General features: G+C 28.4%; 1 protein-coding gene across 1 annotated transcript in view; it reads right to left on the bottom strand.

The window, feature by feature from the left end:
* The window catches only part of LOC111621778 (autophagy-related protein 9A-like), a 48,288-nt gene that overhangs the window by 5,490 nt on the left and 23,035 nt on the right, over nt 1-19,763 (bottom strand). Inside the window, exons 2-12 of the mRNA XM_023364026.1 lie at nt 12,179-12,327; nt 12,055-12,098; nt 11,778-11,842; nt 7,956-8,108; nt 7,734-7,869; nt 7,546-7,648; nt 7,371-7,470; nt 7,237-7,286; nt 7,080-7,164; nt 3,441-3,644; nt 3,218-3,292 (exon numbers count right to left, since the gene is read on the bottom strand). Coding sequence (XP_023219794.1) covers nt 3,218-3,292; nt 3,441-3,644; nt 7,080-7,164; nt 7,237-7,286; nt 7,371-7,470; nt 7,546-7,648; nt 7,734-7,869; nt 7,956-8,108; nt 11,778-11,842; nt 12,055-12,098; nt 12,179-12,290 — 1,127 coding nt within the window. The 5' untranslated portion in view covers nt 12,291-12,327. The remainder of the gene's footprint in view (nt 1-3,217; nt 3,293-3,440; nt 3,645-7,079; nt 7,165-7,236; nt 7,287-7,370; nt 7,471-7,545; nt 7,649-7,733; nt 7,870-7,955; nt 8,109-11,777; nt 11,843-12,054; nt 12,099-12,178; nt 12,328-19,763) is intronic.

The following is a 19,763-nucleotide window of genomic DNA, read 5'->3' as shown; positions in this document are numbered from 1 at the left end:
TTCTATTATAATTGTTTTGAGCATTTTAATTTGGTATTATTCTAACATAAAATTTTAGTTGCATATGTCCTACAGCATTCTAAACCAATGGTTCTCAACCCACATTCTGCAGAACATGGATTTTCCACAAACTTGCTTCAATGAAAAACAAAAGATTTTAAAGTTTTTATTAAAAGCTTATTCCAACATACTACAACATACTTTTATTCATTCACAATTCCTTGTTTACTATTTTATTCAATACAATAAAGTTTATTAGTTTACTGCTTTATTGTTTCGTAAGTATACCAAACATGAAATTGTTTATCAATTTTTGAACATATTGATGCTAATGAATGATGTTTTGTATCCTCAGAGAGATTAAGAACTATTGTTCTGAAACACTTAAGTAAGTTGCTCTAATCTAAAAATTGCCAAATATTTGATCAGAAATGTTTCTTTCTTCTATTAAAACTGTAGGGTATCTAAATTAACAATCTCTTCAAACCTGTTACCGGTGTGTTCTCCCACGATGACTCACAACATACAAATATACAGTTCGTTACTAACGTTTTCAAGTGAAGAAAGGAAAGATCTCATTTATTTATTTAAAACTTAAAAACTTTTATAACTAAAAATAATGAGCTTTAGTTGTAAATGAAAAGTTACTTCATCAATATGTGAAAAAATTTCATTTAAATTCAAAAAAATTAAATTTTTATTAGAAATATCTCGTTCTTCAAATTGTTACATATCATATCACAGCAAAAACTTTTGGTATAATTCAACATGATCTACTGTATGTAAAAAACAGACTTTGAATATTGTTTCTTTCCTTGAAATATTTTTTAACACACAATTCACACAAATATGTCATGAAGTTATTTCACACATCCTATAATTCATTTCAAGCATTTGTATCATTCGAAGTTTTGTTTAAAGAAAACATATATATAATCAAACAATCTGCTGGATTTTTATCAAGCTATTTTTAAGGCTAATTAATAATTTGAAATAAAAATTTTCGCAAGAGGTACACAGTTAGACCATCATGTCATAATAAATTTGGCAGCCTATCTATCTACCTCTTGCCAAATTACTTTGTTTCAAATTATTAATAAGCCTTAAAAATAATCCAATAAAGATCTGGCAGATTGTTCAGTTATTCTGATAAATCAGATTATAGATGTTATCATATATATATACAGGGTGTATCAGAATGACATTTTAAAAATTTGGGGTTTGTAGAGGATGAAATTTTGAATGTTTTGATATAAGGAACCTATAGCCGAAAATTTGAACTAAAGTGTCTACAGTGGTAGGAAGTGCATGACTGCCCTTCACTTTGGTAGCTACCCTTCCATCCATTGACGTCATGTTATTGCTGCAGATGGAAGACTAAACATACAACTACAGTAGTCTAACTGAGCCCGTGTACAGGACGTTGTGTACTTAGTGCTTGTTGTCCTTCAGGTCACCCCTTGCATCCGCACCCACTGGTGCTGTGCTGTAAACAAACAGCTAGTCAACGTGAGTCCCTTGTGTACACAACAACTGTAGGAACAGTTCATAAGCTTACAGAGCACATCTTTACAGCATTTAATACTATCAGAGGGAAGCGTGGCATCTTACAGAGTCGGACAAACATGGCTTATCATTGCATATTATGTAACGAAGTTGGTGGTCGTCACATTGAATATTTACTCTAGAGTAGTGCAGCCACTAATTTGATGTACAGTTTGATTGTACTCTACCATTTTGTCAATAAAACTTGTCATAAATACTGTATTCTGCTGTTTCATTCAACATAGAATATGCAAAGTGCTGTAGAAACTTTATATCTCATATCCAGCTATAGGTTCCATATATTAAAATGTTCACAATTTCATCCTCTACAATTCCCAAAATTTTTAAAACATCATTCTGATATACCCTGTATATATATATATATATATGTTTGTCATATTAATTTTTTGCATATAGTTTACTGTTTAATTAATAATTTAATATGCAAACAAACCATATAAATTTTAAATTTAATTTAATATGTGAAAATTTAAATTATAATATCTACATAAATTTTGTTTTCAATGACAAAAATGTTTATAATGCTTTGTGTATAAAAGTGTTCAAATTCTGTATACAGTGTAAACAGAATTTGAACTGATTTTAACTTTTTCTTCTTACTAAGCCCCATTTTATTAAATAAAACATCACTCAATTGTTTTGGCAAAGCAATATTGAATCTCTTAATAAACATTAGTTTATTAATTTTTATGGTATATATAGGTATAGTATAGTATAGGTATGTAAAGTAACGCAATTCAGTCAATTAAGTACAAAATAAATACAATTAAATTTATTTTGTACTCATTCAATTCTTAACTTGTATATATATTATTTATATACGTGTTAGTATTTAAATTACTTTTTTAGAGAATTTTTACTCTTAGTAATTTTGTACGTTTTGATGTCCTATTATATGTTCAATATGCATGCATGAAATTTTCTTGTAATTATGTAAAGTATAAATGTTTGGTTTTGTAATATTTTCTTTCTACATACATCTTAATTCATTAATCATAATAATTTTGCACTTTTGCAATCCCTATATAAAATAAATTCTACAGAAAAATATGTTTATATATAAACTCTAATTGTATACATCATATTACTCTCAAACAATATTATATTCATTATTTTATTTTTGTTGGCTGTTAATTTGCATTACAATTTTTAGAAATGTAACAAACTGTTAATAATTATGTAGAGATCAATCCATATTAAGTAAGAATCCTAAAATATTTTTCAAATTATAATTTCAAGAATTTTATTTGTAAGGCAAGATTTCTCAATTCTTTGTATTTTTAATAACATTTTATTGAATTTTAAAGTTTATACTCTATTTAAATAAAGTAAAAACAGAAAAGTATCTTCTATTAACATAATTATTATGGCAGTAATCGTCATATTAATATGTGAATTAATCAATGAAACTTTAATAGTTAATAAAGTTGAAGGAACAGAAACATTTTCACCCCAGTTAATAGACTGTCTTCAGCCATGAACAGATGAAAGTGAATTCATTCCCATCTGTCCAGGCTTGAAGATTTTAAAATCATAATGACTATAAGGCTGCTTGCTTATTCACATTCATTGTATTTTAATAAAATTGACAGTATAAAGGGCAAAAATTAAAATATGCAAATAAAGAATAAATATAACAAGAAAATCTTACCGAGCAACAGCTGCTGCTTTGTGAGAGGTAAATAATGAAATATAACTTGTGGATGGCTTATAGGCTCTGCTCAGTCTGAAAGTAATTCAAAATTATTATTAATAAATCGACTTTAACATAAAAATTATAATTTTGAAAGTTAATTTCTTATGAAAAGTAATGAAACAAAACATTTATAAAATGCAACTTTTATATTTTTGAAATATTTCTGAAACTAACTAACCTGGAATCAAATTCATGTTCCAATTCATTAAAATGACGTAAATAAAATCTTGCATAGTTAGACCATGTTCTAGTTCCTAATACACTAGGTTCTCTTTTGATTTGTTCAACATAGCTATAAAAGAACATTAGAAGATGCCAAACCAAAATTAATGGAGAGAGAAGACCATTTGCAATGCCTATCCAAGTAATACGAGTAGATAAACTAGAATGTAAACAATAATCAATTTAGAGAATGATGTATAACAGCAAAACTAATAATAAATATATTTATATTTTATTCATGTTTAACATGTAGCTTTTCTCATTTCATTTACCAAAAAACTTATTTAAATATAGAATAAATATAATAAATTTTGTTCAAATAAATCATATTCAAAATTTAAGCATAATTCAATATGTTTCAATAGTTTAGAAGCAGATTTTCATTTAAATGGCAAAATTATTTTAAAAAGTACTGCTTTTTTGCATAAAACATATAAATCATAAAGCGTAATAATAAATCAAACTAAGAATGTAATACACAATAATTTTTACTGACTTAAAACTCTAAAGGTTGTTTCACACTATCAGAAATGAAATGACACAGAGAGGCAATGACACAAATTATTATTTTATTAAATTTAAATTATTATATTCACATTCACCATAATCAGCATGGACAACAATGACACAACTGACCAACAATCTGAGAAAAAATGTTTATCATGTCTTTGCATATATTTGACATGTATGTGTAGTATAGTGCAAATGATTTGGCAATTGGTATCCTCATTTCACACTGTAAAGATACATATTTTTGCATTTTAAAAATATGGACTGTCACTATCCAGAACTTATGACACATCTCATCCAATGTATAGCAATAACAATCAACAAGAAAATCTTTGGTTTAAAAGTCTGGTATTCTCTCTACATTTTGCATTTATTCAACATTTTGTGTACCCAAATATGTTTTCTTCTGACTTGGAGTTCATCTTCATCTACTAACACAGCTATTATAGCCAAGTCATTGATGGAAAAATTATGAACATGTTTAAATAGCAATTCTAAAGTAATGCAAATTGTTTTGTTGCATTGTGTCATTACTGTCTAATAATGTGAAATATTCTATAACTTGTAATGTCTTTGCTGATCCATGTTCTGTTGCTTTCTTGTCTGATAGTGTGAAGATTCTTGTCTGAAAGGCTCTTGGAAATATTCCTTCATTAAAAGTCCTATTGTCACATATTTGGAAAAAGCTGGTTAAGGGTACCACCTGATGTTGGAATGTTAAAAGTTTTCAAGTCACTCTGCAATTCCTTTCACAAACTTATCAAGTCAGTCCCATGTTAATTTTGGCCAGCTCAGTCTACTTCTGGCTTTCAGTTGTGCTGTGGTTAAAATGATATCAGAGAAGATGATGAGACAACCACCACTACAAAGGAAGCCATAGAGGGATTGTTGAAAGTGCAAAAGTTTTTGGAAAAACATTGCAATAATGATAATGTAATGTGTCATATCATTGCACTGGATAACATGCTGAAAGAAATGGTGAGAGGAAAAAGCAAGAAATTGATCACCTCTTTAGTCTCATTAATTAAAAGTAGGACATTAAACATGAGTTATCATTTTATAAAACATTTATAGTAATGCAGTAGACAATCTGAACTAAGCATACAAAAAGTATATGTTCTATAGTCACAATGCACTTTTTCCTCTCGTGTACAATACACACAGGCTATGTAATTTGACTGAAAATGATAACACTACCAAAAAAAGACATTTTTTATTGTTTAATTAAAATGGCTAATGGTATTTTACATATTTAAAACTCACAGAAGAAACAAAAATGTCTTTATACATCAATGTCCAATTACAAGTTTTAAATATTTAAAAATACCAGCCATTTTAATTAAATGATATTTTTTTTTAATTACTGACTTGTCACCAAAGGACATTTTAAACTGTTTTTACATAATTTTGCAGATATGTAGCATCTAATAAAAGATTGTCTCTGCAAGGAAGACTGTTTATTCCTGGTGATTGGACATGGCAGAGGTATGAAGACATCTTCCAGGAGTTTTAAATCATTTTTCATTTTCTCAGTACATCTTATTCAGTTCACAACACACTTAATTTATTGTAGTATAGTGTGTAATATATAAAATTAATTTATTTCTTCTCCATCACAATGTTACAAACTTTTTTGGTAGACTGCAAACCTCACTAAACCTCCAAATTTATGGTTGCATCTTAATGATGTTTGACTGTACTGAGGAAAATAACTGAATATTGTTAAGAAGTTAGAATTCTGTATGTTAAGATATCAAAGTTTTAAACATGTAGTTTGTTATTTGTTCTACTGCAATCAAAACTGTACATTTATTTTACTTTAATGAATCTGGATCCACCTCCCCTATTATGGCTGTTGACACTCAACTGTGATCATGCATTTGGAAGAGAAGTTAGAGATGACGGTCAATTTTTTTGTATGTTGTGAATCACTCTACATCATTTTACTCAATTCATTTCCTTATTTTATATTTATGTGTAACCAACATAATTAAATGTAGAAAAAGGTATTTTAATTGAGTTTCCAACATATTTGAATGCAACGAACATATTCACTTAACAAATATTTCAGCATACCTGGTCAATAAGCACAGGCAACTATATTGAATTATATAACAGAAAATTCACCTGCATATGCAATTTATATTGACATATCCAAGTTTTTGACTCTGTTTTACCAGACCATCTACTAAAGACATTAAGTGAAGAATTTCAAATACATCAAATTCATATTTACTGATTAAATTATTCAAATTATAATATGTAATCTTCAATTTCTTTGATTTTCTCTTGTTTATGATATTCAACAAGTATCTGTTCTCAGTAATTCATTTTTAATAGTTTACATTGATATCTCTTTATTTCATTTGCACTCAAACATGTTTGCATATGCAAATAATATAAAATTAATTAATAAAGACACAAATCATTACAAACCTTTGCTCTAATTTACTGATGTTAAACCTAACAACTAATATTGAAAAACAGTTGCCAAACAGTTACCACTTGTTTTTCTTATTTTCATATTCTACAATTGCCTAATTTAAATTATATGATACTAATATTACATACATTCAATCTGTGGATAATCTAGGTGTGACTTTTTACAACAAATTAACATTTAAGCTTCATGTAGATAAAACAGTTAATCCAATAGAAAATGTAATGTAATGGCAACACTGTCGAACCATATCATCAAAAACTGAGATCAATTTGTTTAACTTCCAATTCATTGTTGATTATTATTTCCCAAATATAGGCGGCAGCAGACCCTCACGTTTTAGTAAAATCTAGCTTTATCTAAAGTTTATTTATTGATTAATAAGCCAAATAATTTACCTGCCACTAATTTGAGTAATTATGACAAGAGTTAGAGTATGACTGCTCTTGCCTTGATTCAACATCAGAATTGTATATTTTTATTGTATTTATATTTTAAGTATTTTAATGATATACTTGCATACTCCCATTCACCAAATCTGAAATAAATCTAGTTTATATACACTACAATGTCACTTTGAATTTCCCATTGATTCATTTTAATAGAATTGTCAATTTTATCAACATAATATTCTAGTTAACATACTCTTTTGCCATTTGATTTCTTTTCGATACTTTCTTATAATCTTCTTTTAAGTGCCAACTATTTTCGAATGGTGCCCAAGGACCCCCTAAAAATTAAAATATACATAAATTTCATGCAATTATTATAAATTAAAAACTTTTCTTAAAACAATACTTACAAAACAAAATCATTTCAAGATTATATTTAAGTCCTTTTGAAAAAAATACTCTACAAATAAAAATTTTTTGATTAAAAATAATTTATAACAATTATTTGTTATCAAAATAAAACTTTTTTACAAAAACGCCTTACATTTCCCCAATGAAAGGAAGATTAAATTTTATGGGAAGTATATTCTTGTTGACCATAGCTACCATATAGTTTTTAAACCTGAGTATTCTATGATATATATCTATTAAATATATTATTACATTTAAAAAAAAGTACACAAATAAAGTAACTTAAATTTAATATTTCAATTTGCTACCTAATTCTGAAAGTTCTCTCTTGTGTATGCACATCTGCTGTTCACACTGCACTTCCAAAAGTCGGCACTGCACCTCATGCCAAGTCATGTTTTCTAGATCATCCTAATAAAATAGTAAAGTTCATTTAAATTCACTATTTTAAAAAAATAAATTTAAAAATATCTGAAATTAAAAACATTTGACTTACTGGAGCTATTTTTAATGCTGTACTATAAAATACTTTGATCTCATTATACTGAAATAGCTGATATACTACCTTGATAAGTCTTAATACAAGGAAAACAGATGCCACAATTAAACAAAATACAATCAAAGGATGTAATCTAGAGATGGAAGAAGAAGAAGAATTATATTTTTAATAACAAATATGTTTCTTATATTTTTTATCAAACTAATATAATACACTAACCTATATACACAAACATTTAAGGGAATAACAACGTCCCTTAAAGTAACTTTCTCCGTATGATTGACTCCTTGAGGAGGTACGTCTTTAAATAGAACAGGATAGTTCACGCAACTTGTTATGAAGATTGTGAATATGACAGCAAAGATAAATTGACTGAACAAGAAAAAATATTTATATGTTATGCATTTATTTCTAGAATAATAAACATTTTAAAAATACAAATTAAAATTTTAAACTTAATTAAAAATCTCAAAATTAATGCAATGAATTGAAAATTAAAAAAAAAACAGTATGCATCATATGAAGAATATTAAATATTAAAAATTTGAGATATACATTGTTGATTATTGTTTCAATAAATATAAATATTGCATTCAATTATATTAATATAAATAATTTCTTCTATTTAAATTGTAATTCAAATCAATATAATTAAACTGATTAAACATAGTTGAAATTATATTGCATAAATAACTGGATATTAATGCTGTAAAATTATAGTTTTATTATAACTGCATAAACTGGTGATGAAATCATATCAAACTTTTGCAAATGATTGTATATATTTTCCACATTTATTAAATTTCACAAATGCTACTAAAGATAAAGAAGTCAAAATCTATATTCATAAGCAACTAACTTATTGTAAAAATAAACCTTGTTACCATTTTAAGTCATCATCTCCAGATTTATATCTACATAGCTAAAAAAGAAAGTTTGTCAGTTTGTCTGTACTCAGGATAACTACAAAAATTTGAGAAATTACATTTTCCAGGTTAAAAACTACAATTTTTTTTAATTCATCAGACTGCTGTCAATTTGCAGTTTGTATACAGAAAGACTTACTCTAGAAACAGAAAAATACATAGTCAAACCTCATTAATACAAAGTCTAAGGGAGTTTGTAATAACAAGGTTTGTATTAAAGAAACAATAAGTAAATAAACAAACTTATCAGTTGCTCTGAACATACACTTTATTGAGATCATTCACTGGTTTGAAGAAAGAATCAATGCTTGTGTTTCAATATTACTGAGATTCGGTAGAACAACAGTTAAAAGTGCTAGATATAACCTAGCAGGAGCTGAACATGTGAAACTTTACAAAGATTTATATACATGGATTTGAATGAAACTGTTTTTAATTTTAAAATTGCAAATTAATTACTAGTATTCAATAGTGTAATTCAATTGTTTCATTATTTCTGTTATTAAAGTAATTAAAAATAATAGCTATTTTGTAAAATTACATATTTTTATTTGAAAATCTCTCAATTTTATTATCTTCCAGTTTGCAATGTGCATGTTGTCAGTCATAATTAATCTGTGACAAGGCCAAATGATTATTTGGCCTTGTCACAGAATAAAAAGCACATCTTATAAGAGAGTATAATTTTTTGAGTTGGAGTAAATGTCACTGGTGTGACATAACCTTCATCATCAATAACGACAATAATATTGATGTCACAAGCATTGTGGCCAATTTTAAAGTCAAAAAACATGCTCTTGATCATGATGTGAGTTATGTTGCCACTTTTGCTTCTGTCACTTCAGGAAAGCTGGAAGCAGTGTGTATTAAACAATGTAATATTATTACTATTGAATTCATGGGATCATGACACATTTTGTATTACAAATTAACTGATATTTTGTATTAATCAAACTCAAAGTATCTAGAAATGTTAGAAATTTACAAGTCAAAGAAAACAAAAAGGTAAATGAACATCAAGGACAAGGACAAGCTATCCAGAGCCTGGAAATCCCTTTATGAAGTCTACAAATGGACTTAGTTGTATAGAATGTTGAAGGTTAACAAAATAATGGGTACTTGTGAATCTTTGTCCCAGATGGTGGTGCTGCCCTGGCAACCAACATCTCAACTAGTGCCTGTATCCCCTCAAAAAATAATTGACTCGGCTGACTAGCCTACATTAAACAGACACATGTTATTGATTCAGTCTTTTTCATTATACAATTTATCACACAAGCTGGAAATAGAAAAGGTTATGTAACCGATTTGAACTCACTAACCATTTCCATACTTAACCATTTGGGAAATCCTCTCTGAACCAATTATCAACCTAATACATGAGAGTTAGATCGCATCAATTGACTGGCGCCCTGCTAAACAAAAATTACCTTTTAAAATAAGCAATAATTTAAACTAATTTGTTTGCTAACTTTTTCTGGTAAAATTTTACCTATGTACACTGTCATGGCAGTGTTTGCAACTGTTCGTGCTCCTGACAGACTCCTCCTGGAGGGGAGCCGCCGGCAGGCTGCAAATTGTTTAACATCACTAATTATTGATTCATGGTAGTTCTTGAACACATGTATCAATAACTAGTGACGTTAGACAATTGGTGGCTCTCCTTCGGGAGGAGTCCAACGGTAGCATGAACAATCACAACCGGAACACACAGGTAAAATTTTACCCTTTTTCTTTATTAAAACTTTGTGACAATCTTAACAACATTGAAATAACGAAACAGACTGAGTCGATAACACGTGTCTGTTTAATGTAGGTTAGTCAGCCGAGTCAATTTGTTTTCAAGGGATACAGGTACTAGTTGAGATGGTGGTCGCCAGGGTGGCACCACCATCTGAGACAAAAATTCACAAGTACCAAATAATGTAATATATTTTTGCTCTATTTGATGTTTTTAGACCTATTAATAGTTGACTGTAGTAGAAATATTTTAGACAAATCACAATGTCAAATGTAATACGTAATCTCTTCAAATTTATATCGTGTTCAATATTCATCTTGTTTAAAAACTGCTCTATTGTAAATAATAATTACTCATTATACTTTGACAATAACTTTAACACTCAATTTGTGATTCCAGTCAAATCAACACCTTCAAGCAGTAAAAGTTGTAATTAACACAAATCAAGTAATCTGTATTTTAAGAATTCAGAATGAGCATAATGGCTTGAAAAATTATTGTCATCTGCCACAATGTACATTGACTAGATTGAAAGATGGAATGTTACGCTTGCATCATTTCTCAATGAAAATAATTCTTTCCATCAGCAAAAATGGTAGACAGAAATTATGCAAATTTTGTACTGACCACTTCTTATATATTGTGAGGTTGCCTGTCTTTAGAGACAGGCAACCTCATATGACATGGTAGTTAAGTTTCCTATAAAATCTTATGTAAAATCATACTGAATCAAATATCAGTAAGAGAAAAAATCAGGTTTCAAAAGCTAAAACAAAAGTCTGTCAAATTTTCAGAAATGAAAGCACTGCAGAAATAACAGTTCTAATTTACTTTTTATTTTTATTTATGGTCTGGGTTGTTGTCTAATTTAAATCTTTTGCAATAAATGATATTTTTTCTCCTTTTTCAACACAATCAAAAAATTTGTATGTTCGATTCTAAGAGAGAAAGTTTCTTTTGAGCATTGCCATTTTTTAATTTCATTAAGCATAGTTTAGAACTGAAATTTTCTTAATAACAAAGAAATTATTCCAGTACAATTTTTGAGAACAAATTTTAATGTTGCATATTCAAAAAATTCAATAGCCAATTGAATAAAAACCATAATAATCTCAATAAAATCTTAAAAGTATAAACTGAATGATTCATTGTCAAATATTTAAATTTTCAAATGTTTAATATCAAGCAAAACTTCTGATGACTTATCTGTTCAAAAGTGCTATATAAACGTGAGTGCCATAAAAGCAGTTTTCTGCAAATTCTGTTTCTTGTAAATATCTTTTCAAAAAGCATTTTTCTGTTTGAAAATACATTTACAAAAACATCTTGGAAAATATATATTGCTTAAACCAATACTAATATTATTATACTTACATAAGCATTAAAATTTCATCAAGGACCATACTCCCAAAGCCATTTTTTTGATGATATAAATATACTTGGAAAAAATTCAGAAAAATATTAATTATTCATAATAAGTTCCAAAATTTAAAACAGTTCTATTATATTATTCTATTATCTTTAATATTAAAATTATATTTTTAATATTATATACAAATTCATTTAAACTAAATGCATAATAGAACATTTGCAAGGAAATGCATTCTAAAATATTTAACTTTAAATATTAATAAGTAACATGAAAGGATATTCTTGTAAAAAATGAATCAAGATCTTCTATATGATTCCATCGTGCTAGAAAAGTAACACACAATAACATTTAATACACTTTTCAAAATATAAAAAGAATATTGGAAGTTGAAAATCATAATTACATTTTCCACTTTCAGGCACCACATGTATCATAACACCACTGTCTTGAGGAGTTTCTGCCTCATTATCATTATAAGCCAAAAGGGCTTGATATCCGGTTTGTAATGTAGTCATATTAACTGCTCTATCAACTCATTTCTTCCTGACCAAACTAAGAAAGTCAATAATAAAAATAACAATTGAATAACATTGTTTTTATTATTACAAATATTGAGCAGCAATTATATTAATTTTATAGTTTAATCTGAAATCAAAAAATTAAAAATATCTTCCATTAAAAACTCAATTTAAGAACTTTATTTTAAAATAAAATTATTGTGACTAATTTAATATAAATATTTTAATTACAGCACATATAATAATAATAATTTTTTATTTTTAATCTATTCCTAAACAAAAAAAAATTAAGTTATTATATATATAAATGAACAGACCAAATTTTCCATCATATTAGTTTAAAACAGAACAGATTATAAATTTAAATAACATCTGAATATACCTTTGATAGTGATAGAAATTCCTACTTACAAAAAATCAATTGTGCAGAAGTTTGATACATAACTTTACTACTTCACACAAGCTTCCAATAACCATTAGGTAACAGGCTAATTGCAAAAACAAGTCTAGCCTAAGGCAGAGATTAGATCAACCACTGCCTTAGTTAATCTCACCCTAAGCAAGAAACTGAACGTTACTAATTGTTGTTCAGAGACAGATCTAACAGCATATTATTCTGAAGCTTGTTTCTACAACTGATTCAATGATACATAAGTATATTAAGTTGTTTGTGAACTAAGCTTCAAATACAATTGATATAACAGAATGTATAGGATGTTACAAGAAATTAAGTATTATCTCCTATAATATTCAAATGAATTATCCATTCATTTGAAAACTATTGATTTACAACATAATTTTAAAATAAATTAAATAAAATATTAAGGATTGTGCTGATTTATAGCATTATGTTAAAATTATTGATGTAAGCAAAATGAATTCATGACAAAATAATGATGATTATTAATCTGTCTAGAATGAGCAATTACTAAGTAATCTGCAGATTAAGTATGAAGCAGGAGTAATACATTATTAATTCTTTTAAATTTCATTAAACAATACTCTGTTTCTGCATTAAGCATTTAACAAGAAATAACTGAATCAATCAATGCACCTTTAACAGTGGGTAAAGTTTAAAGAACGTAATGTTTTTGACCCAGTTAATGGACCATCTTCAAGTGTGGACAGTTGCAAGTGGATTCTACTTTCAACTGTCATTAACATTCTTTAAACCTCACCCACCATTAAAGTTACATTGATTAATTCAGCTGAGTAATCACAGTGGCTAGTTCATCTTCATAACAAATAATTAAATTTCTTATTGGAAAAGGTAGTTTAACTAGAATTATCTCAGTTAAATATTATAATCATAATTGTTCCATTTAGTTCATTTTTATAATTATGTCTTAAATCTATAGTTTTTAAAGCTAAAAATTAAACAAAAACCCACTTGGTTATAAACTATCTTGCAATGCCTCATATAAATATAGAATGTATATTAATTCTTTCCTAGAATATTATAAAATAATACAAAGTAGACAGATGTAAAATTTTAGATTTATTGCATCATGTTATAATTAATTTCATTTTAAAGAAATTCATATCTGCTTTAAAACATACTTGAAATAATTGTATATGTTTAATTATTTATTTCAAAAGTATATAATCATTTTATGGTTTAGTAGAAATAATAATAATAAAATATGTATAACAAATGCATCTGTTACTTTTTATAGTCTCTAAAATTACCATACTTGATATTTTAAATTTTAAAAATAAAGTACTATGTCAAAAATATAATTCTTTTTCAGAAATATATACAGAATATATTGGATTTCAAAATTTATATTTTAATTACACTATGCATAAAACTGCTATTAATATAAAACTATGTTGTTTAAACCAATCATATTGACATGATAACAATAGTTTACATAACATAATAAATGTTTCACTTTATACAAAAATTAAATTTTTTTAAAAATATATCAATAAAATTCTTATAAATGGAACTACAGCAGATTTTTTAGCTTAATTTTGCTGCTTTTAATTAAATTATTAAAGTAATTCATACTTTTAACAAATTATTTATATATTTAGAAACTCCAGGCATTTGTTCGTATTGCATATATACTTATACATATATATGGAGGTGTAAGGAACCAAGTCTGAGCTTTATTTTTATTTTACTTTTATTTTGCTTTCATTATATTTTGTTTGGGGCTTATGTTTATTTAAGACGAAGGTTTCCTCACCATTCACCTTAGTAACTTAAAAATAGAAGAAAAACCAACTCACCGACGAAAGAAAAGCGCCGTAGAAAAACTCGCGCACACTTGCGCTTCCCAAGCGGAAAAAGTAAGTCCGCACCGAGAAAAAGGGGGGGGGAAGACCCCACAACCCAGTTAGGAATCGCTAAACCTTAAAATGATAAAGCATCCCGATAATTGTTAAAAAGAATAATGTAAAAGGTTAGCGAAGTATTGTCGGAAAAATAATATAGTACTTTACAGAGGGTATTTCAAATAAAATTATTTCTATTCAGAGCAATCTGCAAGAAGAACTAGTTGGCAAAATATTGTCATATTTGATATGTATAGTTTCAAGATTATGAGTATGTGATTTGGATTAAAAAATAATAATTCAATTATTCACCAATACAGAAAACATAACAATGCAAGAGAAAATATTATAGCAGAGTAAACTGGAAAAGTGCATATGTTTATGTGTTTAGGTAATAAACCACACTCAAGAGCATATAAAGGTTAATCAATGTATTTATTGTGTTCATTCCATATTTAATGTGGTACAGTACATAAAAGAGATAGATCACAGAGGTTTCAGAAAGCCATCAAGCATAAACAAGTGCAATGTTCTACCAGATTGATACCTTTTTTATACATTAAGCAAATTTCACAAATTTTTCCTGCTCACAAAACCATATTTATTCTATTTGTAAGTACTTGAACTATCTTTCTTACAGTAAAATATCCTCCCTATAATCTGGAAAGTATACATGCCAAGCAGTGGCGTGCTGTCATTGATATGTCATTGAAATACAAGGGAAGCGGTGGATGCACCGCTTCCCTTGTATTTTCTAAAAAATAAATACATATTAATTAATTTTAATTATATGAAAATAATCGCACAATATTTTATTATAACCACATTATGTATCTTATTACAAATTTCTATACTACACATGAAAAAAAAAAAATAAGATTGCTATTGTATATTCGAATATTAGTGGCAGAGTGGAAGCGCTGTATTGTCAGCATCCAAAAAGCCAGATTCGCACATGCACTTTACAGAGCACCAACCTCACCCAGTTTAGCTAGTGGAAGCCTAGGACCTTGGGTGGATGCTACACGTATACCACATCCAATTCTATCCAGGACCGGTTCTGGGCTGTTAGCTGCCTGCCTGCTAGATATTTGGCCGCCCTCACCTGATTACGTGAATCGCGAGTAGATTTATAACTTAACCCAACTGATAAAAATTTACTGGTATGTTTTTATGATAGTTCTGTATAGTTAACAGGAGTTAAAAAAATCCATTAAAATATTTGATATTTTTATTCCGCTCTCCAATTTATATTACTCACGGATTTCAATGTTAAACCAATGAAATTACAATTTCGTATATCCCAGCTCTAAGGGGATGTAGAAAAACACATGTACAATTCTTGTAAAATGTTAAAAAATTAACTGTTACTTTGACAGCATCATTTACAACTAAATTTAATGAATGAGAGAGATGCACCAGGTACAGAAAAGGCTCTAGAATTTATTTTCCTTAAATTTACGATTTATGTATCCGTTGTCGTAAAAATTTGTCTTTCCACTTTTTTCCCAAGACTACAAATATTCGAGTACAAAGTAACTGGTTTTGACTTATTTCTACTTAAGAAGTGGTTAAATAATTAAGCAATTAGGGAATTGGAGACATAAATAAAACCCTGATGAAAGAGCTGAAATTTTACTTAAACAAAAGCTTAACTGAACCATCTCTCGCCAAGTACAGTGGAGACTGATTTCTTCGTATTATTAATGTAATAAAGACATAAATTTTTCCAGTTTAATGAGAGTGACTGAAAAGTTGTAAATTTTGGAAATTTCTGAGGACACCTGGTCCTAAAACGAATTAGTTAGAAAACAAATGACTATTAAGTTTAACATATTTAGATTTTTACAGCTATGGTGAAAAATGTTTAAAATCTACAACAGCCCTGNTTAAGAAGTGGTTAAATAATTAAGCAATTAGGGAATTGGAGACATAAATAAAACCCTGATGAAAGAGCTGAAATTTTACTTAAACAAAAGCTTAACTGAACCATCTCTCGCCAAGTACAGTGGAGACTGATTTCTTCGTATTATTAATGTAATAAAGACATAAATTTTTCCAGTTTAATGAGAGTGACTGAAAAGTTGTAAATTTTGGAAATTTCTGAGGACACCTGGTCCTAAAACGAATTAGTTAGAAAACAAATGACTATTAAGTTTAACATATTTAGATTTTTACAGCTATGGTGAAAAATGTTTAAAATCTACAACAGCCCTGTCACATCCTTTGAGATATACTAGTGATGCAACAAAAGAGGTATTTGACATTGACCAGTATCGGCACCCTGGAGATTTGACAGTCTGCGTGTATGCACACTCTGCAACCGTCTTCGATTCCATCCATTAGCCACTCATATGGAGCTATTTGACTAAGTGCATTGTTTTAAAATTTAAAAAGTAAAGAATATTTTATATTTTTATGTACATTTCTTTATAAATACAGTGAGTGATCGGTTAACAAACATAATCCGTTCCAAGACTTTGTTCGCTATCTGAATTGTTCGTTAACCGATTATCGATTTACCATAGGTTTTAATGGGAATTTAATTAATTCATTCTGGAGACCGCCAAAAATAAAAAAATATATATACTTTCTTACTACGTTTATTTATACGTAATAATAAAAATACATACATGCACAGTCTTGCGTTTTTATTAGTCATGTTTTTTTCATTTGAAAGGGTTAAAGAATCTGTCTAATGTTGATTGCTTTTCTCTCTTCAGGATTTTACGTAAGTAATTAATAGGATTGAAATTGTAGAAATCCCCAAGCCTCAACCTGGTTTGGATGCCATTCTAAGACCGTTGTTCTGACATCTTCCCACTTCTTCAAAAGATCTTTAATAGCAAATATCGGCATTATCCTCTTTTTCAGAAGAAAACATATCTCGCCGAGTTTCTTGATGTTCTTCATTCAAGAGTTTTTGACGTTCTTTTGTCGTCAGATCCGTTTCAGGTTCCATTATGAACTCTTCGATGTTCTTTATTTCTCAGATGTGACTTTTGTTACTCCTTTAGCTACTCGAGTCTTCCTGATTATATAGTATTTTTCCTAAATAAGATTGAACTACGGCCTACTGTAGACCTATTCATGTCATACTGCCCAGCAACATTAGGCATCTTCTGCCCACTTTCTACCTTTGCTATTATACTCTCATCTTTTGAAAAGAAAAAAAACAGACGCCTACCCAACAGTCTCGCGAACACATAAAAAAATTGTTTTGTCAGAAAAATAAAAGGCTGGAATTACAAGGGAAAGTTTCAAAGTTTGGAGGAATACTATCCGATCGGTATATACCGGCTTGAGCGTCGATGTCGACGTCTCCCACACTCCGAAAAGTTTCGAATTGTTTCCTGAAGACAAGAGAAGACCAATCGGTATTCATTATTTTACATCGCTTCTTCTTGTATTTGTTCTGTGCGGTGTTCATTATCCGATCATGTGTTCGTTGTCTGAACATAAAAATCTTTCGCAAAAGTGTTCGTTATCCGATCTGTTCGTTAACCGATCACCCACTGTATTTCTTTATAAATATTTTCTCTATATTTAATTATAATTTTCTTTAAAAGTATATTCATACAATCTATATATGTATGTCTCTTTAATTCGAAATTAAGTTTGGTAGACTATCATTACAGCTTTGAGGTTAGACAATTCTTTTATTGTTTCCACATATGCATTTCGGACTTATATAAATGCTAAGCCCTTCTTCAGTGCAATATTTTATATCTTTCTATGTGCTCATAAAATCTTATATAAGTACAACTTTTAAAGAATGTGTATTTTCTACAATATAATGTTGCTGTAAATAATTTCACAATATATTTCCAATTATTTTCTGATACAACACTGTATGATAAATACATTACAATCAAACTTAATTTCGGATTAAAGAGACATACATACATAGATCGTAATAATAGCTACCAAAAGTGATATTTAGAAGTATATTCATACAATTTAAGAATATTTTGTACCAGGAATGTACCAGTACATCCACCACACACTTTATTTCACTAACAAGGGAACTGTCGGAGTGGCATCTAATAAATTTTAATAAAATTTAGTTAATAGTTACGTTAAAAGTATACAAACTCTATATTAAATTTGTAGTATTCACTAAAAGAGTTAATCAGAGTTATTAGCAATCAAATGTCGTACTATTTTATATGCGGATTTTTAAAAGTGAAAGGGTCGCGGAGGAAGACGGCGATATTACATTTAGAATAAATTCTGGAATTTTCGAAAATGGGAGAAGAATTAATAACATTTAGTTAATAATTATGTTAAAAGTATACAAAATTTTATTAATTCTTCAACCATTTTTGAAAATTCCAAAATTTATTCTTAAATGTAATATCGCCGCCTTCCTCCGCGACCCTTTCACTACTAAAAATCTGCATATTCGTATTAAACTACTATAAAATAGTACGACATTTAATAGTTATTAATCCTGATTAATACTTTTAGTAAGTACTACAGATTTAATATAGAGATTGCATGCTTTTAACATAATTATTAACTAAATGTTATTAATTCTTCTCCCATTTTCGAAAATTCCAGAATTTATTCTAAATGTAATATCGCCGTCTTCCTCCGCGACCCTTTCACTTTTAAAAATCCGCATATAAAATAGTACGACATTTGATTGCTAATAACTCTGATTAACTCTTTTAGTGAATACTACAAATTTAATATAGAGTTTGTATACTTTTAACGTAACTATTAACTAAATTTTATTAAAATTTATTAGATGCCACTCCGACAGTTCCCTTGTAAGTAAGTTTTTATTATTTTATTTTTAACTGTAGCCCTTATATCATTGCTAGCGATTCAAAATGTAATTGTGATATTAAAAAGCATTTAGAGAAGTCTATGGTTTTTACTGGCTTATCAAATAAACGATACAAATGGACCCTAGACCATCATTGACGCGCAATTGACTGATTGCCCCTGGATGTCGGCTTCTTACAGAAATAGCTTCCCTATCATCAAACGTCACGGCACGCTACTGATGCCAAATATTAATATATATAAATGGACATGTGTATCTCTATATTTCACTTTTCCGCAAAAACTACACATCGCACATGAATGCTGTTTGTATATGGTGGTAGCCCCAAGTTTCCATTCATGCACTGTGGTGGTTGCGTCTCGATAGCTATAAGGTTGTGGGAGATATGGGCT

The sequence above is a fragment of the Centruroides sculpturatus genome, unplaced genomic scaffold (assembly GCF_000671375.1).
Source record: "Centruroides sculpturatus isolate CEXI.00-Female unplaced genomic scaffold, Cexi_2.0 scaffold153, whole genome shotgun sequence".
NCBI lineage: Eukaryota > Metazoa > Arthropoda > Arachnida > Scorpiones > Buthidae > Centruroides > Centruroides sculpturatus.
The sequence above is the reverse complement of the archived record's forward strand: the minus strand, read 5'-3'. Positions and strand labels throughout refer to the sequence as shown.